Source organism: Lodderomyces elongisporus, chromosome 3 (genome assembly GCF_030384665.1).
Source record: "Lodderomyces elongisporus chromosome 3, complete sequence".
Lineage (NCBI taxonomy): Eukaryota > Fungi > Ascomycota > Pichiomycetes > Serinales > Debaryomycetaceae > Lodderomyces > Lodderomyces elongisporus.
In genome coordinates, this window is record NC_083675.1 from 1,229,599 (window position 1) to 1,247,720 (window position 18,122).

The following is an 18,122-nucleotide window of genomic DNA, read 5'->3' on the forward strand; positions in this document are numbered from 1 at the left end:
TCTTTTATGAAACGGGACCCCCTCTCTCCCCCCCCTCCAGTAAGAAGAATATAATTTCAATCAATTTTTTAACTCTTTGGCAGAAAATAATAGAGGATAACCGTGTAGTAGCACCTACAAGTTGGATATCACACAGTAGCACTTACCTCTCCTCAATTCCCAAAGAAAAAAAAAATACAAAACAAAGAAAGGTAAAAAGTTGTTCATATTCTAACTCCTCTACGCTCGATGGTTAATTGCAAAATTAGCATACTTTATTGGCCACAAAAACTCTGCTGATAAGTGAAATTAAAAATCGAAATTTGTGGACAAGTGAGCGAGAAGTGGGGGGTGGGGGGAAGAGGGGAGGGGAGGAAAAGAAAATGATATAGGAAGAAATCGGATGTATGGAAAAACAAAAAAAAAAAAAAAGACAAACCCAAAACAAATGTAGAAATGACTTTTTGTGGACTGTTTTTTTTTTCAGCGCTAACGGAGAGAGGGGATGGGATATTGAAGTTGAGTGGAGACACAATACGGAAATTGAAAAGGAGGAGGCAAGCGAAAAAGAGAGAAAATAAGACATACATTTGATGCTGTTTAGAATGGCGGATAATCTATTTCCGAAGTAAACTTTATCGCTTTCATTTTTCATTTTTCATTTTTGCTTCGAAATATGATGTTGAAGTCGATTTTAGAATCTGCAAAATAGACAAACAAACCCGATGTCGTCTCTCATCTGATTTCCCCACTTGTAATACTTGGTAGAATTCACTATTTTAATAGTCATGTGTTTACTATCACGTGATATAGAACCTTGAGACTCAAGTCTGATACTTTTGGTATGGACTAGTTCCTAAAACAGCGCCTGCGAAAGGAAGGAAAAAGTGTCTGAAAGCTTTTTGTTGTTAACATTTTTGTGTAACATTTTTGTGGGTATAAATATCCCATCTCTTCGTGAAATTTTTTATTTTTCAGTTTTCAAAAATTTTTCTTCTTCTTCTTCTTCTTCTTCTTCTTCTTTTTTTTCTCTTCTTTTCTTCTTCGTGCGGCAGCCAAAGCTTTAACCGTGTTGCTTGTCTGTTCTTTTATATCCCAACGAGTTGGCGAGCGTCAAGCTTCTGGCGAGAATAATGTTCTGTCACAAGAACGATCATCTTAATGCCCTTTCATTTTAATCCATTACTTTGAAAAGGAGTTTAGTGAGGGCTGGTAGATCATACATTTTTTTTTTCCATTATTTAACTTGAAAGAAGGGAGTTTCTTTCTATATATACGTCTTTTCCATTTTAAATCACTCTTTTCTTTTCTATTCTTTACAGAACATGTGAATTCATATGTTTATCTACATATAGATGTATGTGTGCATACCACTAAAAAATTATTTTCTCTACCATGATCAAATCCATTGACCTCGAACAATTGCCAAGGAGAAGTTGATGAATAGACCTGCTATCACCGACATCTTTTGCCTCTTGTTGAATATCGAGTCATCTACTAGTAAAAACACCACCGATATTATTCCTAAAAACACACCAATGCAAAACCCAAGAAGCAAATCTTCATTCACATGACTCTCGTCCATGTCCAATGACTGAATCTGTTGAGTTTGTTCAGTGTTTTCTTGCTGTGATGAATTGTTATTACCAGCATTATCGGCACCTCCTCCTACGCCTCCCATATTAACACCAGTACCCGTACCAGTACTCGTACTCGTACTCGTGCCCATACCAGCACCAGCACCAGCACCAGCACCAGTGCCTGATGTGGATTCGATCCATCTTTCTTCCAACTCACGCATTGCTCTTTGATTATTTTCAATCTCTTCAAGATCAGCAATGTCCCGTCCTGCCGCGTTGCTTCCGGAAACTGCATTGTTGCCATATATCAGTAAAAATTGTCTTCGTAAATCACTCACGTCTTCTGCAGAAAATCCTTGTTGCAACAATCTGTCAAACCCAATAACGTTGGGTGTCGTAGTAACCTCTTGCGGTTTATTGTCAAGCCGATTTTCTTCTTGGAGTTGGCTATTGGTGAGCTCTTCCCCAACAACACAGTGTATGTATATACGGTCATTATCATTCAATCGAGACTTTTGTGAGCTCAACACTTCTTTCTCAAAGTCTGTTTTATCATTCAAAACGCGTCCATTGTATATTAATTTCAACCGCCTCTTTGCACATCCTGCGGCTTTACTTCGGATACAAGCCTTCAACCACAGTACATTGACTAATTTGTTGATGTCATCCTTTTCGAAGTTGATGGTTATTGGTAAAGACAAATCAGGAATCTGTTCAGTTGAAGATAACGCATTGGTGAATCTTATAACTAGTGCCAACTTCATAATGTTATCAATTGTTAATGCCAATCTTGGTGTTGGTGTTGGTGTTGTTGCTGGAATTGTATATGTAGTTTCTATGGAGTGGTTCTAGTTATGTTGTTGGACTTTGATCAGACTAATGACTTTGCGGAGATAAGCGCTTGCTGAAACCCTCCTTTTCTTTGATTTTTTTGTTTCTTTTTAATATATACAATTTGATTAATACAACTTTACTTAACTGTTTTCAAATTTGTTTCTTTGTTTGTACTATTTGTTTGTACTGCTCAATTTATTTAATGAACTATATTAACTATATTAACTATATAAGTTTTATTCTCCCCCTCTCTATATATTTTTTTAATTTAATTTAATTTAATTTTATTTTAATTTTTTCTTTGACTTTTGCCCTCCAATGTGGCAATTCTTTTTGCAAGCTTCCATTTTGTGGGTTCGATTCCATTATCATTGCGAGCTTTGTTTTGTGTTTTTGCAATCTCTACAGATTTCAAATTTCGAGATTTAGCAATTGAGAAATTTGCACTCGTCAATTAAATCTACTTGCAAGTAAGCCAACTAAGTTTTATTCCAAACGCCCCTCTGATTTTGCTTCATCCCATTTCACCTCACTCCATTTCACCTCACTTTGTCCCACTTAACCTAATTTCGCTCATCTACACAATACTTTGCAAATGAGTTCTACAAATTCAGGTTCAACTTCATCTTCAACTTCGACTTTGAACTCAAATAAAGACTCGGACTCGAATTCCGGTCTTGGTGCAACCGTGGCAAGGATAACAGGTTCCATTGATGATAATTCAGTATCAGAACAAGAATCGAATTTGAGATACGCAGCTTATGCCAACAGATTGAGAACCATTCTCTTAGCGTCGCATAGATATGTTGCATACACTTCAGACATTGGAGAATCGTTCAGACCTGTTGCACATCCAATATTGGTGAAAGCAGGGTACGCCGTATCTTGGCTCTATATATTGGGAGATGTCTCATTTGCAGCCTGGACAACAAAGATGAAGAGCGAGGGAAGATACATACCAGGATTGAAACCCTGGGATAAAGAACCAGAACCAAGTTTGCTTGCAGCTGAAACGTTCAAGCACACTCACAATACAATCGACTCTGATTGGAAGTTGGTGGCATTGAAAAGAGGTATTTTCCAAAGTGTAGCATCAATGGGATTACCTGCTTTTACTATCCATTCAGCAGTGCGTTACTCATCCTACATTTTCAAAAACTCAAAAGTTGCCGCATTGAAAACTTATGGGCCAGTTGCTATTGGATTGGGTATTGTTCCTTTGTTACCATACGCTTTTGATGAGCCTGTAGAACATGTAGTTGATTGGGCGTTTGAAAAGGGACTCAATGTCTATGAAAATAAGGGAAAATTGGCATAAATGCGTTAATTTCCTTTGTTGCATCTACAACACCTTCACCAATTAGAGCCTTTCCACATAGAGTTAGACACTATTTATAAAGTATAGATTAAAGTAAATTAGACAGCGATATTTTATAACCGTATTTTTTCCCATCCCACCTCTCTCGTTCTTAGCCTTTTGCTTTTTTTTATTATTCTTTCTTTCTTTAGTTCTTTCTTTTTGGTTTCTATATTCCTCGATTTATCTCATTCCAATGGATTAGAATTCTGCTGGTTCCCTTTTAGAAGAATTGACATGTCCGCAATTTTTGCATGTCTTGGCCTCGATATTTGAGTCAAACGCAACAATGGCGTCTTTAATTTGTGTACCTAAATCCGTGAGGTAAAACTCTTCTTCACATACAATACTCTCGCATCGGGCGCAGTACCACCTTATTCGGTCATTAACACCTTTAGGTCGATCTTGCTCAACAACAATTCCCACGGTGTTTTCAAATCTGCATGGATTGTGAGGAACATTTGGCGGTAATAAAAATGTGTCACCTTCACGGATATAAATGTCTCTAAATTTGCCTTCATCGACAACTTTTAAACACATTGTTCCTTTATATTGGTAGAAATATTCTGGCGTCTGGTTGATATGGTAATCACTTCTCTCATTAGGTCCTCCCACTATCATCACTGTGAATCCTCCACGATGTAAGCAAAAATTATTGACAGGAGGCTTGAGTAAGTGCTCATTTTCCTCTACCCAAGCTTTAATGTTCAATGGCTCTGGAAGTGGCATTGTTATTTTTTTATTTCCCCCACCTAATGATTTGGTTGCTTAGTATATGTTTTGGATGTCAGCTAACTTGCTTGCAGTTTCTGTTACAATTTTTTTTTGTTTGTGGTGAAATTCTATGGAATAATTTGAGGAGAAAATCAGGGCCAGGGTTGAGGTCAAATTTTGCAAGTGGTATGATCAGAAACAGAAACGTGAGTGAGTGAGTAAATGAGTGAGTAAATGAGTTGGTAATTCATTATATAGGTGAGCACACAAATCTGTAAAATTTCAACAAACACAAAGATGCTCACCCTCCACAAAACAATTTACTCCGGTTTATTAATTATTACTATTATTATTATTATGATTTTTTTTTTTGATTTTTTTTTTACAATCGGTTATATCCGCTACCGCATCGCTTCCACTGATGGACCATATACATCGCTATACGTCCGATACAGAGTCCGAGCCAGAACCAGAACCAGAACCAGAACCAGAACCAGAACCAGAACCAGAACCAGAACCAGAACTAGAGTTGGGCCAGGGAATTAATCCAGAGTCATTACGAACAAGTCAAGACTTTAAAGAAGAAATTGGAAGCGGTGCTGATTCAAGTGGTTCGAATTTAGAATCCAATTATAAAACACAATCAACTCTTGCGTCTCTCCCACTGCCCCCACCACTTATTATATATCTGCAGCAAGAACATCCCAAAATGAATAGTCGAAATGCCGGTTTGTTTGTTTATATTTCGTGGTCTCCGCTGATTCTTACTGCAAATAAGCTTGAAAAGCTAGTTTCTCAAGTAGTCAAGAGTATACCTCGTTTAGATGATAACTACCGGTTTTCGGTACCAAATAAACAAACGGGAGTGCTGATCAAGCACCATATTACGTTACTACCAAACATGTCACTCGGAATCGATAAAAAGAAGGTCTTTTTGGAAATGATGGGAGATAAAATCAAAAGTGTAAAGATACCAGATACCTTAAAGATGAAGCGAAAAGATACAAAGAGAAACTCACCACTCATGTCGCCATTATCAAACATAATAGGTAAAATTCGACCGTCAGTTGAGCTTGAAATAGGTAGTCATCTTGTACTAGAACAGAGTCCCCAAAAAGACAACTTATTTTTGACATTGCCCATACTTGAAAATTCCGAGTCATATAAATACTTGTCAGTTCTCTCTAATGAAATTAAAGAGGCAGCTAACCTCTGTGGCGCCAGCTATTTATTTCCCGAGGAAAAAAACACCCCTTTTCATATAACCATTGGACTTGGGAAGAGGTATAGACAAGTGCTATCTGACACAGACATTGAAGAATGTAAACAACAGGTTGCATTATATAAAACAGGTCTTGCGGATCTTAAATTGCATATATCACAAGTCTCTGTTGCCGAAAGCACAGAGAGAACAAATGACAAGTTTGATTTGATCAACTGATCTTGTGAGAACGAAAAGAACATTAGCTATGAAATTATGAACTAGATATATATTGCACCTGAATTATAATTGATATGGACAAGTAACAAGCATATTGTAATTATGCTACCCCGGCTCTATCCTGGCAATAAATAAATGAATAGTTTAAAGTAGTAATTCCTGTTTCTCTCACACCACTCACTTTCACGTACATTCTCATTTAATTGGGTTTTATTTTATTATATTTTATTTTATTTTATTTTTTTAGTTTATTTTATTCCTTCCGCACACTCACACCTTGTCTTTTTATTTCGTTCCGCACCGAAAATGCCGATTAAATTTCCAAGCCTCTCTTTTTCTCTCCCCTCCCCCCCTCTTGCTGCTACTGCTACTGCTCCTGCTTCCTTTTGCCTCGAAGTGCTTTGCTTACATCACAACCAGCGGCAGAGAATAAATAGATCCCAAAAGTTTACGAAGTTTTGGTTTTCCACCAGTAATCTAAACATTTTTACCTGATCATCATGTCAAGAAGGTATCAAAAAAATATCGAGAAACAGCTTCTCGATCTTGTCAATGAGAGAGGCAACAATAACAAGTGTGGAGAATGTGGAACTGGATACCCAACATGGGCTTCTTATAACCTTGGTATTTTTCTATGCGGACGATGCGCCTCGGTTCACAAAAGAATCTTGGGTCCACCTCATAACGATATATCCAAAGTCAAATCACTTACATTAGACCATTGGAACGAAGACCAAGTACGTCGATTGGGTAAGATTGGTAATCAAAAGGCACGGAGAAAGTGGAATAGCAAAAAAGTCCCTTTCCCTTTTGATGGTGATGATGACATAGCCGTAGTAGAGCAATATATCCGCGATAAGTATATTTTGGGCAAGTTCCGTGATAATGACGACGTCGATCCCTCTGAGTTCGATGACCGTCTGAGTAGTGGATACGATTCACATTTGAGACCGTCAATGGGACTGAGGCAAGGTCTGAGACTGAAACTGAGACTGAGGTCAAATAGTGCTTTTAGCGTTTACCAAATTCCGAAATTAACACATAGAAAGTTGACTACATTCGAATATACTCAATACAATGCGCAAGCAGATAAGATTCGAGGCTATGGGTACAATGATAGGGATGCAGTATTGGAAAGTCTTTTGCTAAGCAATGGTAATGTTGATAAGGCACTTGATATATTGGATCAAGATACAAGAATAAACCCAGCAAAAGAGGAGATTGCCCCTTCGTTACCCTCGAGACCACGCCCACAAGCTCAACCGCAACCGCAATCGCAATCTCAATCACAGTCACAAATTTCAACCACATCTTCGGCAACACCTTCGACATCTGACTGGTGGAGCGGAAATCAGCCACCATCGGCAAACAGTGTTAATTTGTCCACAATGACAACTGGTGTTCAACAACCGCAGATTTACCAATACACAGATCCTGTAACTGGACAAATAACGTATGTCGATTCCAATGGTCAAGAGTATCTCGATCCTAATAATCCACAGCATCAACAACAACTCATGAATATATCAAATCCACAATTGATTGCACAACAAACAAATAAACAAAACATATTATCTTTGTATAACAATCCAACAGGTGTCCAACAACCCCAACAAACATCACAACAACAATTTGGAATTCAACAGACTGGATTTGGACCACAACAAACGGGATTTCTTCCACAACAACCTACTCAATTCACAGCATTTTCGCCGGGACAGCAACAACCAGTACCACCACCACCATCACAACAGCAACAGCAACAGCAATCACAATTTACTGGATTTGGTCAACCCCAACAAACGGGTTATTTTGGTCAACCACAACAAGGATATTTTCGTTAATTCTGAGAAACTGTCTTGTTTTCTATCTCTTCATTCTTTTTTCTTTTTTTGCTTTTTTTTAATCATTCGAGATACTTAAATCTTGAAAGATATCAAGCTAAGAAAAGAAAACTACGTTGAGAGTATAAATAAATAATAACAACAGAAGTAAAAGTACATACAACTACATAATAAATTGATTTGCATTGCATTTCTTTTTTTTTGTCCTTCTTTTCTCTCTCTTTCTCTGCTTTGTTTAGCGGTTTCTACAATTTTGGTTTGGTCTTTAAAGCGTTGCACAACTCTAATGCAACATGTCTTGAAATAGCCATTGTGGTTATCATTGGGTTTGCACCACTTGCAGTTGGCAAGCAACTAGCATCGGCGATGTAAATATTCGAGGCTTCAAATAAACGACCCTTTGTATCACATGCACCATATTTGGGACCCTTGCCTGACATTCTACAGCTTGACATTTGATGTGCACTTCCATAAGGAGTTCCGTAATCATCAAGTGGAATCTTTGCAACTTTCGCCCTCCATTCAACATAATCTTGATCCTTAATGGATCTCTTCTCCTTTGGAGTGTCAGACTCAAAAACTGGAACCCAAGGTTGTGGACTTAATATTCTCTTGGCTCCTTCGATGTAAAGCATGTCTGAAGTAATGAGCATTGCCTGCAATAACGCATTCTTGTCAAACTTGCTAACAGTATAGTCAACGTATAATGACTCTGGTCTATTTGGATCGACTTTAACTGAGCCAGTAGAGGTGTCACGAGTAATAAGCAACATTGCACACATTTGATTGTAGCGTAACAAGTCCTTTCTTGTTTCATCACTACCACGCCATGGTAAGAACGCTGCTTGGATAGCAGGGGTATTTAAAATCGTTTCAATCTTTGCACCGTGAGCCTTTCCATCCAAGTCATCAACTTGTGTGCAAACAGATGTCATGATGGATTTGTCACTGTGGTTAGCTTGAACATCTTGACCAAAATCTCCAAAAACTGTTGTAACTGGATGCAAAGTCAAATTCTTTCCGATATGCTTGTTTTTAAAACCAGAGTTTTGCAACACAACGGGTGTATTTAATGAGCCAGCAGATACAACAAATTTTTTTGGCCCTGTAATCTTGAACTTTGTTCCTGTTTCTTCATCTTGACACAAGAGACCCGTTGCAACACCATTCTTGTGGATGATTTGCAAGACTCTAACCTGTTGCATAAATTTGGAACCACGTGCAGCAGCATCTCTAAACCAATTGACAGCTGATCCTTGTTTGATTCCATATCTGCAACCCAAAAAGCAAAATCCACATGGATGGTGAGGATGACCACCGCTATTTTGGTCAATTTCTTTGCTTTTGTAGCCCAACTTCTTACCACCTTCAATTACAACTTCATTGGCCAATGAATGCGTAATACCTTCTGTTGACGCACCCATTTGCTTCCAAACATAATCCTGGCATTTGTCATATGTGTCTGTTGCAGCAAAGTCTAAACCGTAATCGTCGTACCATTCTTTTCTCACTTTAAAGGGAGTCTTTAAGCATGCAGACCAATTAACTGTTGTACCACCACCAAAAGTTGAGCCTGCCAAAATAAACAATTGAGAGTTGGTCGTGGTCACAACCCCCTCGCTTTGATACAATTCTTGCATACCTTCGCAGTCATCAAATACATATTCTTGAGGCAGAAAATACTTTCCCTTCTCCAAAATCAATGATTTAAAGCCGTCGTTGGCCAACGTATGTGCAACGACACCAGCACCAGCACCAGAGCCAATAATAATCACATCAATATCAGGAAGATACAATTCAGCGCCGTCAAATTGTGGTTTGGAAACAAATTCGTACCTAAAGGGATCAACAACATGACCATCATAAGCGCTTTCACGTACAGATTTACCAGGGTAATGGATGGCTTTATTGTGCAACTCATCTCCAAGGGAAGCAAAAACTTTTAAAGTCAATGAGCATACCAATCTAAACAACTTTCTTTTAGCCGAAATGGGAGAATCACGCAAAGAAGCAATCAAGGCTTCACGTTGCTTCAAATCCATATCCTTGACTAGAGTTATCGAGTTTGTTAAGGTTGGTGCCAAGATTCTCGAGTCCAATGCGGTCATCAAAATAATGAATAACTGGGTCGCTTGAGTTGTGTTGTGGTTGATGATTTCCAAAACGGCATTTTTAAACTCAGGGATCTGTGAGGGTCTCGATAATCTCTTTGTATACACTTCAAGCTCTTCTTCTGTTAATGCTCCATTGACAACCTCCTTAAGAGATGGTATTGCCGCGTCATGAATGATACCGTCTGAAAGACAAGCAAATGTCTCAACGTGCTTCATAGTAGCAACGTCAGGTAAAAAAGTTGACATTTTGAGGACTTTATTGTAAGTTAATGACTAATGTTTGGCGACAAATTAATGGTGGTATCAAGCTTTTCCTGTTTTTTTTTTTTTTTCTTTTCCTTGGATATGAATAGATTGTATTGAAATTGGATCAGGTTTATACAATATGCAAATATGTGTGTGTGTGTGTGTATAAATATGTATATACGTATTAAAATAAGTTCACACCAACAAGTATGAATTGGAAAATCCCAGGTATTTATATAATGCTGTCTCCTTGTTTTACTAAATCTGGGGTCAGAATATCTTACAGAACTATGTATGTAAATTTTTTTTAATTTAATTTTTTATTTAATTTTTTATTTTAATTTTTAATTTCAATATTCTATAATTTGCTATCTGCGCGTGGGTTTTGGTGAATGTGGGGAACTCGTTTTTCACAAAGGGAAAACCGAAAACAGAAAACAGGACAAAAAAAGAGAGAGAATAGAGGGTTTAAGGCTCTACAATGATGTGCAATCAACCTGTTTAGTCAACAAGTATAGTAGGAACTTGGTGTTTTTCTTTTTTTTTTTTTTTGTCGTGAATGCAAAGGAAGTGTCATTTGTAGAGATGGCCCAAAATAAAAAATCAGTTGATTTTATATACCAGTTTCTTGTTGTTTTTAAGGTGAGAGTATTATGACCGGAGTTTAGGCGTTAAGTACACGAAGTGAATTGGTTTGTAGAAGCATGTGCAAAATTGATAATAAAAATAATGTCTACAATACAACAATTTTGTTTCTACTGCTTTTCAAATTTTTTGTTTATTAATTTTTTCAATTTCCTCTTTCGCTTCTTTTCCGTTTTTTTTTTTTCTCTTCTTCTTCATTTAGTGTATTTTCTGCCCCTCCTTTTCTCTCTTCCTCTCCTCACATACTCCCACTCTTTTTCCTCCTTGATGACTACGCGAGTTCCGTTTTACTTTTCTTTCTTTCCCTCTTTCATCCTTTCTTCCATAGAGTGAACAATAGCAAATTTATGGACGGATAAATTTGGAATCTGTCTGAATTGTTTCCGCGTTGTATGTCTATGAGCTTATCCTATAATTTAAACACTATTGGACGAAATAGTGACTTTGGTCATGACTGATAGAACCAATAATATTCAAATTTGGTTTTCAAGACTTTACAGCTTTATAGCTTTTGTAGCAGCAATCTTTGCGAGGGGAGAACTTAGAAGCACCCACGTCAGTTTTTTTACACTACTGAGCTCCTTCCACAAAGCGCTAGCCTATGTTGATTTTCTATTTTTTTTTTTATTAAATTTTTTTGTTTCTTGACTTTGTTGGTGCCAACACAAAATTGATAATACTTTATTGCAGGTGAAGTTTTTCATTATGGAATTTCAATTTCCGTTGCAAGCGCATGCGCTTGTGATTTTATTTTTGACTTCCCTTTTTTTGGCTTCCATTTTTTTTGCTGTCTAGATTCTCTACAGAAGAGACAGATTTCATAAAGCATTTTTTCATGTCATCAATTGCTACATGAATTTTCTATTATGTGAGTCTTGTTATTTGATATTTAACGCTGATTAACAACGGATAGAAGAGTAAGAGGTTCCTGGTTTATTAATTGGCTTTTGACATTTCTGGTGGGTCTTCCAATTCAAATGGAATATTGAACTCGTTTCTAATCTCGGCTTGGCTCACCATTGCTCTTTCTGAGACATAACACACAATATTTTCAATAAGTTCATTGAAAAAGTCTATCCCCTTTTTTAAATGCTCGATTTTTTCCAAGTCCTGGAATTGTTCATGCTGTTTCTTGCATAGAGACAATTGTTGTTTCAAGCACTCTAATCTTTGCAACTCCTCTGCTCGATTAGGGAGTTTTGCAACATCTCTTTCTGCGTATAACGCATCAAGATCCGTTTGCAATTGCTGAATTCGACCTTCTTTCAGCATGCACTCTTCCTTTAGTTTTTGAACCCTGTCGAGTTTTAACTTATGCTGGGTGAATCCAAATGACCAATACAAATTGGTTGTGCCACATTTTTCCTGTTGAACCAAACCCTCATTCACCAAATTTACAACCAAATCTTTAATTTGCATCAGTGAAATCTTACACGCTTTACTGCCCCTTTGCTCAATTTCTTTTAGAGTGTAGAATTCATGATTGGATTGGAACCAAGCATGGAGAGCTGCAAGTTTTTCCTCGAGTGATTGACCTTTCTTTGTTGGCATAGTTGTCTATTTTTTTTTTTGGAATTACAAACCACGAAAGTATTTAATCAGCATTTCTAATTTTTGTTGCAAAAAAAAATAGATAAACAAAAAATATTAAAGAAAAAAAGAGAGAGAGAAAGAGAGAGAAAGAGAGAGAAAGAGAGAGAAAGAGAGAGAAAGAGAGAGAAAGAGAGAGAAAGAGAGAGAAAGAGAGAGAGGGAAAAGAGGGGGTAAATTGGGAAAAGAAAACGATAACGTACACATTTTGACTTTTGTTTAAGAAAAATCCAAAGTGCAACAAGCAACAATAACTCAAAATGAAACCTACCAGTTCATCAATTGTGTTGTATTTTCCATATTGAATATTGCAAAGTTCTTTTCATGGAGTAAAGTATTTTTTGCCACGGTTTGTGAAAGATTTGGTATCGACAAACAACACTAATCAATTTTGGAATATATCACCAATTTGCATCCAAATGCACCTCTCGGAGTTAAAGGATTTTACGGAGTTTCAGTTACGCTTGTAATTTTTTTTTTTTTTTTCAATTTTCCTTTCAATTTTCCTTTCAATTTTCCTTTTCAACTCCACGCAAAAACTTCCATGAATTCAACAGAAAACAGGCAATGTAAGAGAGCTATATTCTCTCATCACAAAATGTAGATGTAGAAGAAGTAGATATAAAGGAAGTCAAAGACAACCCCATAGGTAAAAGCAAAGCAAAATCAAGAATCAATTGAATTTTTTTTCTTTTTTTTTTTTTAAATACAAAGCACATCAAAACTAGATGGCCAGCTTTCTACCTTACAAGGCTTTTATAGCTCCAAGAAAAAGCAAAATAAAAAAGCAAAAAAGTCAAATTAAAACAGAAGAAATAAATAGAAGAAGCTAGCTCATCAATAATCATATAAGACACTATCACGACCAAGAAAGTACTGAAGATTTGTATGTTCCTTTTCCGCTCCTTTCAAAATACCTGCAAATCCCAAGGGTCCTTTTTCACATTCACTACAGATCAATAAGCGTTCTATTTCAATGTGCTCATCATTTGCAGCAACTATGGGTTCACGTTGAAGCAACTCTTTAGATGGTCTGCTAACTCCAATATTGTCAAAATCCCAAACATCATTGACTTGATAAAACTCCTTTGAATTTGCGGGAAGTTGTGGAGTCGCAGGAGTAGAATCTGACTCTGACGAGTATCTGCTAATCTCAACACAGTTTGGAGCATTCTTTATCTCGACGAATTGAAGTTTATTCGAATAAGGAATTATTCGCGTTCTGCAATTCTGAAAAGGACATCGAAGAACTATCGACTTGTGATTATCTATGAATTGACTGCTCAAGTCTATATTATCTATTGATGCAATGGTCATCGGTTGGTTGTGTGTCTCTTATCAAATTTAAAATCAATTCAATTCTTCGACAAAGGGGTGGGGTAGGGGGTAAAAATAACTATCGAAAAAAGTGAGAAAGAGAGGGAGAGCGAGCGAGCGAAAGAAAGAAAACAACGGCGTAGTAGAAGAGCGAACAGCGAAGAGCCACCGCAAAAACCAAAAAAAAATGTATATTACAAGTGCGCATTTCGACCCAAAAGACTACTTTTCGTTCCTGAAAATGGACAGAACACATTTTATCAATCCATTCTACAATCCATTACTGTTTAACTTCTTCTCCAAATTATGTACTACTATTTTAAAGTCTTTCTTCCATTCTTTTTTTCTCTCTCTCTACAGCTTTGTGCAGCCTGACCGGCTTTAAAATTAACAATCGTCACATTGGTAAATTTTTAGCCATCTCATTTAATAGCCCCTCTCCCCCCAAAGAAAAAAAATAACAAACAACAAACAAATCAGACCAACTGTCTCAACAAATCACAGAAACTGTCTCAAACTAATGTAAAATATAAATTCTACTATGATATACTCATCATTGTTTGAAGACAAAAAATAAAAGAGAACAAAAGTAACATCAAGCATTTCCTCCTACCGTTTGAACTGTAATGATCTTGGTTCTGGGTTTGCCGCGCCAGTGATCCTACTTACAATGTCGCATAGAGATGGAATTACCTAATTCGGAGAAATGTAAACAAAGCATATTTGAGTCTACTTACATCAACCATGTACAGATACTAGGTGATGTCTTTGACAAATTGTACCACATTGTTATCACATTATTATGATTTTTCACTTAATTGATGAGAAACCAAAGTCTTGACATTGAATTCTGTAAAGGACAAAATAAAAGAATCTGACTTTCAGAGACCACTGTTTCAAACACAAAGAAATAAAAACAAAGAAGACATAAGAAAGGAAGATAGAAATAAAGATAAAAGACAAGAAAAGAAACTTCACTGTCAAAGTTCATGGAAATTACTTTTACTGCAGAACTAGATTGAAAAACACCAAAAACAACAATTACATCAACAACAGAGGATGCCGGAACTGGCTTCAGATTTATCTACCACTTCCTTGTCACAGACCAACTCAACTTGGAACACATTATACTCATACGACGATGGATTGATATATTTACATTTGCGAAATAATGATCTATTGAAATTTTCGTTTCACTTGGATGGGTCATTGAACAGTACAGAGAATCTCGAGAACTTGCAAGAGGTGACACCATTGACATCGCCGCCTCCAAACACAAAGTTGTTTTTATTAAATAATAACTTATATGGACTCACCAGCAAAAACCTGTCACAGAGTCTGAGTCTGAGTCTGAGTCTGAGTCTGGATATACACGAGAATGAGGATAAGGATATTTGTGGAGATGGGCAGTTGGACCTTGTCAAATACGAAAATGATGAGTGGACTAACGAATGGTCATCTATGAACTATACAAATATTGATGACTCGTCTTTTTATCAAGATTCAACCATCTTAACTGACTATACTGCGAAAGACACAGTATTCATATATGGAGGTCTCTGTTCATCAACCGGACTGATATCGAACCGACTAATTTCGCTAAATATCACCAATGGCTCGTTCTATAATGTCACCACATCGACAAAGCCACAAGCCTTTTATGGAGCCTCCAATCTTGCAGCACCAAATGTACAGAACCAATTAATATTTGGAGGAAATCTGAATAAAGGCTGGCTCGATATGAACCAATTGGCAACATGGAATTTTGCTTCTGGGTGGTCATTTAAACTAATTACAAAGCTGGCGCTGTCCAGTAAAGAACTGACGATTAATTCAAGAATCAACGCTTTAACATTGCCACTTTTTAAGCCCCTACTGACAGGATTATCTATAACGAGCGACTTCACTATAGATGAGGTATTGATGATTGGGGGGACGATGAACGAGAAGGCGAGTACACCAACGTATGCAAAACTAAATATGGTGACAAATGATGTATATTGGAATACAACTGGTATGGACAACGAAAACACATTAAATTTAAGCCAGGTGCTAGGAGCAGCAACTGTGTTTTCGACATTAATTGTTATAAATTCAACATCGATTGCTTTAGGAGAAAGTGATATAAAGTCAAGAAGAGATAGTGATTCTCTGCAGCAATACCAGATCAATTTGTATGATGTCGATACTTTGAAAAGTGTAGACAATTTAAAGGACCATATTGAAAGTTTATTCTCAAGCAAGTCTAGTTATTCGACTTCAAAAAGGAATGCCATAATATTAGGCACAATTCTACCCATATCCAGTATCATTATTATTGCCGTTGTAGTATATTACTTTTATATGAAAAAAAGAAGAAAAGGAGGAAACAGATACGAAAAGGATGAGCTAGCTTCACAGTACTACGATAACAATAACGAACTTGATTACAGCTTTGATTATCTTCCACACCAACCACCAATGTCCCACATTCAACCACCTTACATCAATAATGACCACAGTGATTCTGCTTCAACACTTAGTGGAGCGACCTCGATTACTTCATGGATGAGGAAAAGGCAGGATTTTGAAAAACAAAGAATACGAGCCAGTTTTCTTGCATCTAATGACACGCTAAACATTGTAGATGACGAGTCAGGGGAGACTACATTTGAAAGAATGACAATGGATGGAGACTATGACCGATACGATATTACGCAGAAAGAAAAACATCAAAGAGGGGCACAAAGAGCAGCAGGCGATTCTTCTAATGATCCTGCTGTTGCTGCTGCTGCTACTGCTGCTGAAAAAGAAGAAGAAGAAGAAGATGATGAGCAAAATGAGGAGCAATACGGTGAAGACAATGAAGATGCAACAGAAGAAGATTTGGGATACCATTCGAGATTTAGCCCGTCTCGTAATGCTTACTCGGAGAGTCCCTTGTTGCACAAATCAATAAGAAATTTGAGGAAGAAATATAGCTTTACGAAAACACCACCGACAAGTCCATGTTCAGAAGCAAGACCTAAACATCCTGTGAAATACAGGTCATTGAGAACTACTAAACTGGAACACTTGTTTCCAAATGATGCAATTGACGGTCCCCAAGTGTCTAATAAGGTTACGCGACCTGGAACACTTCATGAATGTGGATCTGACGTCACTTCTTTGGATGATAAATTTGATGTTCAAGTTTTGGTAAGTAGCAAAAGAAGGTCAATATTGAGGATAGTCAACCCAGATGATAATGACGAAGATAAGGAGGTGGAAGAAGAACAAGAAGAAGAAGAGAAGGAAAAAGAAATATACAATGAGGATTATAGCAACAAATACGACTGTGATTACCCAGATAAACAAAAAGAGGAAACTGGAGATGGCAAAGCTCCAACACATATGGAACTAGCTGATTTATGCGATGTAATGTTCAACAACGACCTGGGGAGTGGTGCAAGAGATTCTCCAAGGCACCAACAGTTGCGACAACGAATTCCATCCGGCGAAAAAGATAAAGACGATGAAGAAGATGATTGAATAATGATATTTTGAATGATACTTTGATTAATGAAGCTTGATTAATGATATGTTGAACAGATTTGGTTGTCTTTTTTAGTTTATTTATACTGTATTATATTAGGTAGGTTTCACGATGGTATAAAGTTTGTGTGTAATGGGGAGCGGGATGTGCGAGAGAGAGAGAGAAAGATAGAGAAAGAGAGAAAAAAATACATATAGAATAAGTCACGTGTACAACTTCCCGTTTGATCCGTGTAAGATATATTGACGATGATATGTTCGTAGATCTACTAATAAGTTTGAGTTTTCACCCTCGATATCTTATGAAAGTGGATTACAACTATTTGATAAAGCTAAAGGAAAAGAAGAGAATGGCTTTGTTGCTCTATATTTAGCACAAATAGGAAATGAAAGGATTATCATTTCTTCTGTTTTTTTTTTTTTTTAATATTTTTCTTTCTTTCTTTTTGATTCTTCGGCTCTAAGAACAACGTTAAATTTTAAAAGATAAAAATTGGAAAACTAGGATTGAGGAAACCAAGCCACCAAAAATGCAAGAATTGTTAAAAAAAAGAAAATAAAAGTTGAAGAAATGGTGGAATAATAGAAGATACTAAAGCAAAAAAAAAAAAAAGAAAAACTACAGTAAATGGAACACATGGAGTCAAGAATTAAAGGGAGGAGAGAGACGAAAGGATGTTGGGGAAAGAAGGAGGCGAGGTAAAAAAAAAAAATTATGAATGTAACAGACAATCTTGAGACCAAAATATTTTAATTGCTTAAAGAGATACTAGTTTATCGTTCAAGAGTGTTTTTCCTATGTTGTAGTATTCCTTATATGTTGGACTTAGTAAGGATTAAGTTGATAATTTGTGCCTGTTCCTTCTTCAATGTCTCTTTTTTTGGTTAAATTCTTTTTTTTTTATTTTTTTATTTTTTTATTTTGCTTCTTTTCGTTTGTCTCTTACA

The 18,122-nt window shown here is 36.7% G+C and overlaps 9 protein-coding genes across 9 annotated transcripts; 4 read left to right on the forward strand and 5 right to left on the reverse strand. All coding sequences in view use genetic code 12, as the record gives it.

Moving 5' to 3' along the window:
* Positions 1-1,378: 1,378 nt before the first annotated feature.
* PVL30_002783 (uncharacterized protein) lies at positions 1,379-2,323 on the reverse strand (the record flags this gene model as incomplete). Its single annotated transcript, XM_001525306.1, has 1 exon — positions 1,379-2,323. The coding sequence occupies one exon, from the start codon at positions 2,321-2,323 to the stop codon at positions 1,379-1,381; it is 945 nt and encodes a 314-aa protein (XP_001525356.2).
* Positions 2,324-2,988: 665 nt separating this feature from the next.
* On the forward strand, positions 2,989-3,711 carry PVL30_002784 (uncharacterized protein; the record flags this gene model as incomplete). The annotated part of the gene is made up of 1 exon (XM_001525307.2): positions 2,989-3,711. One exon carries the CDS (start codon positions 2,989-2,991, stop codon positions 3,709-3,711), a length of 723 nt encoding a protein of 240 aa, XP_001525357.2.
* A 240-nt stretch (positions 3,712-3,951) lies between these two features.
* BNA1 (3-hydroxyanthranilic acid dioxygenase) lies at positions 3,952-4,479 on the reverse strand (the record flags this gene model as incomplete). Its single annotated transcript, XM_001525308.1, has 1 exon — positions 3,952-4,479. One exon carries the CDS (start codon positions 4,477-4,479, stop codon positions 3,952-3,954), a length of 528 nt encoding a protein of 175 aa, XP_001525358.1.
* Positions 4,480-4,885: 406 nt separating this feature from the next.
* On the forward strand, positions 4,886-5,905 carry PVL30_002786 (uncharacterized protein; the record flags this gene model as incomplete). Its single annotated transcript, XM_001525309.1, has 1 exon — positions 4,886-5,905. The coding sequence occupies one exon, from the start codon at positions 4,886-4,888 to the stop codon at positions 5,903-5,905; it is 1,020 nt and encodes a 339-aa protein (XP_001525359.2).
* Positions 5,906-6,405: 500 nt separating this feature from the next.
* On the forward strand, positions 6,406-7,749 carry GTS1 (the record flags this gene model as incomplete). Its single annotated transcript, XM_001525310.2, has 1 exon — positions 6,406-7,749. One exon carries the CDS (start codon positions 6,406-6,408, stop codon positions 7,747-7,749), a length of 1,344 nt encoding a protein of 447 aa, XP_001525360.2.
* A 245-nt stretch (positions 7,750-7,994) lies between these two features.
* Positions 7,995-10,109, reverse strand: PVL30_002788 (uncharacterized protein; the record flags this gene model as incomplete). Its single annotated transcript, XM_001525311.1, has 1 exon — positions 7,995-10,109. The coding sequence occupies one exon, from the start codon at positions 10,107-10,109 to the stop codon at positions 7,995-7,997; it is 2,115 nt and encodes a 704-aa protein (XP_001525361.2).
* Positions 10,110-11,690: 1,581 nt separating this feature from the next.
* Positions 11,691-12,305, reverse strand: MND1 (Meiotic nuclear division protein 1; the record flags this gene model as incomplete). The annotated part of the gene is made up of 1 exon (XM_001525312.1): positions 11,691-12,305. One exon carries the CDS (start codon positions 12,303-12,305, stop codon positions 11,691-11,693), a length of 615 nt encoding a protein of 204 aa, XP_001525362.2.
* Positions 12,306-13,181: 876 nt separating this feature from the next.
* PVL30_002790 (uncharacterized protein) lies at positions 13,182-13,661 on the reverse strand (the record flags this gene model as incomplete). Its single annotated transcript, XM_001525313.1, has 1 exon — positions 13,182-13,661. One exon carries the CDS (start codon positions 13,659-13,661, stop codon positions 13,182-13,184), a length of 480 nt encoding a protein of 159 aa, XP_001525363.1.
* A 1,059-nt stretch (positions 13,662-14,720) lies between these two features.
* Positions 14,721-17,171, forward strand: PVL30_002791 (uncharacterized protein; the record flags this gene model as incomplete). The annotated part of the gene is made up of 1 exon (XM_001525314.2): positions 14,721-17,171. One exon carries the CDS (start codon positions 14,721-14,723, stop codon positions 17,169-17,171), a length of 2,451 nt encoding a protein of 816 aa, XP_001525364.2.
* Positions 17,172-18,122: the final 951 nt, after the last annotated feature.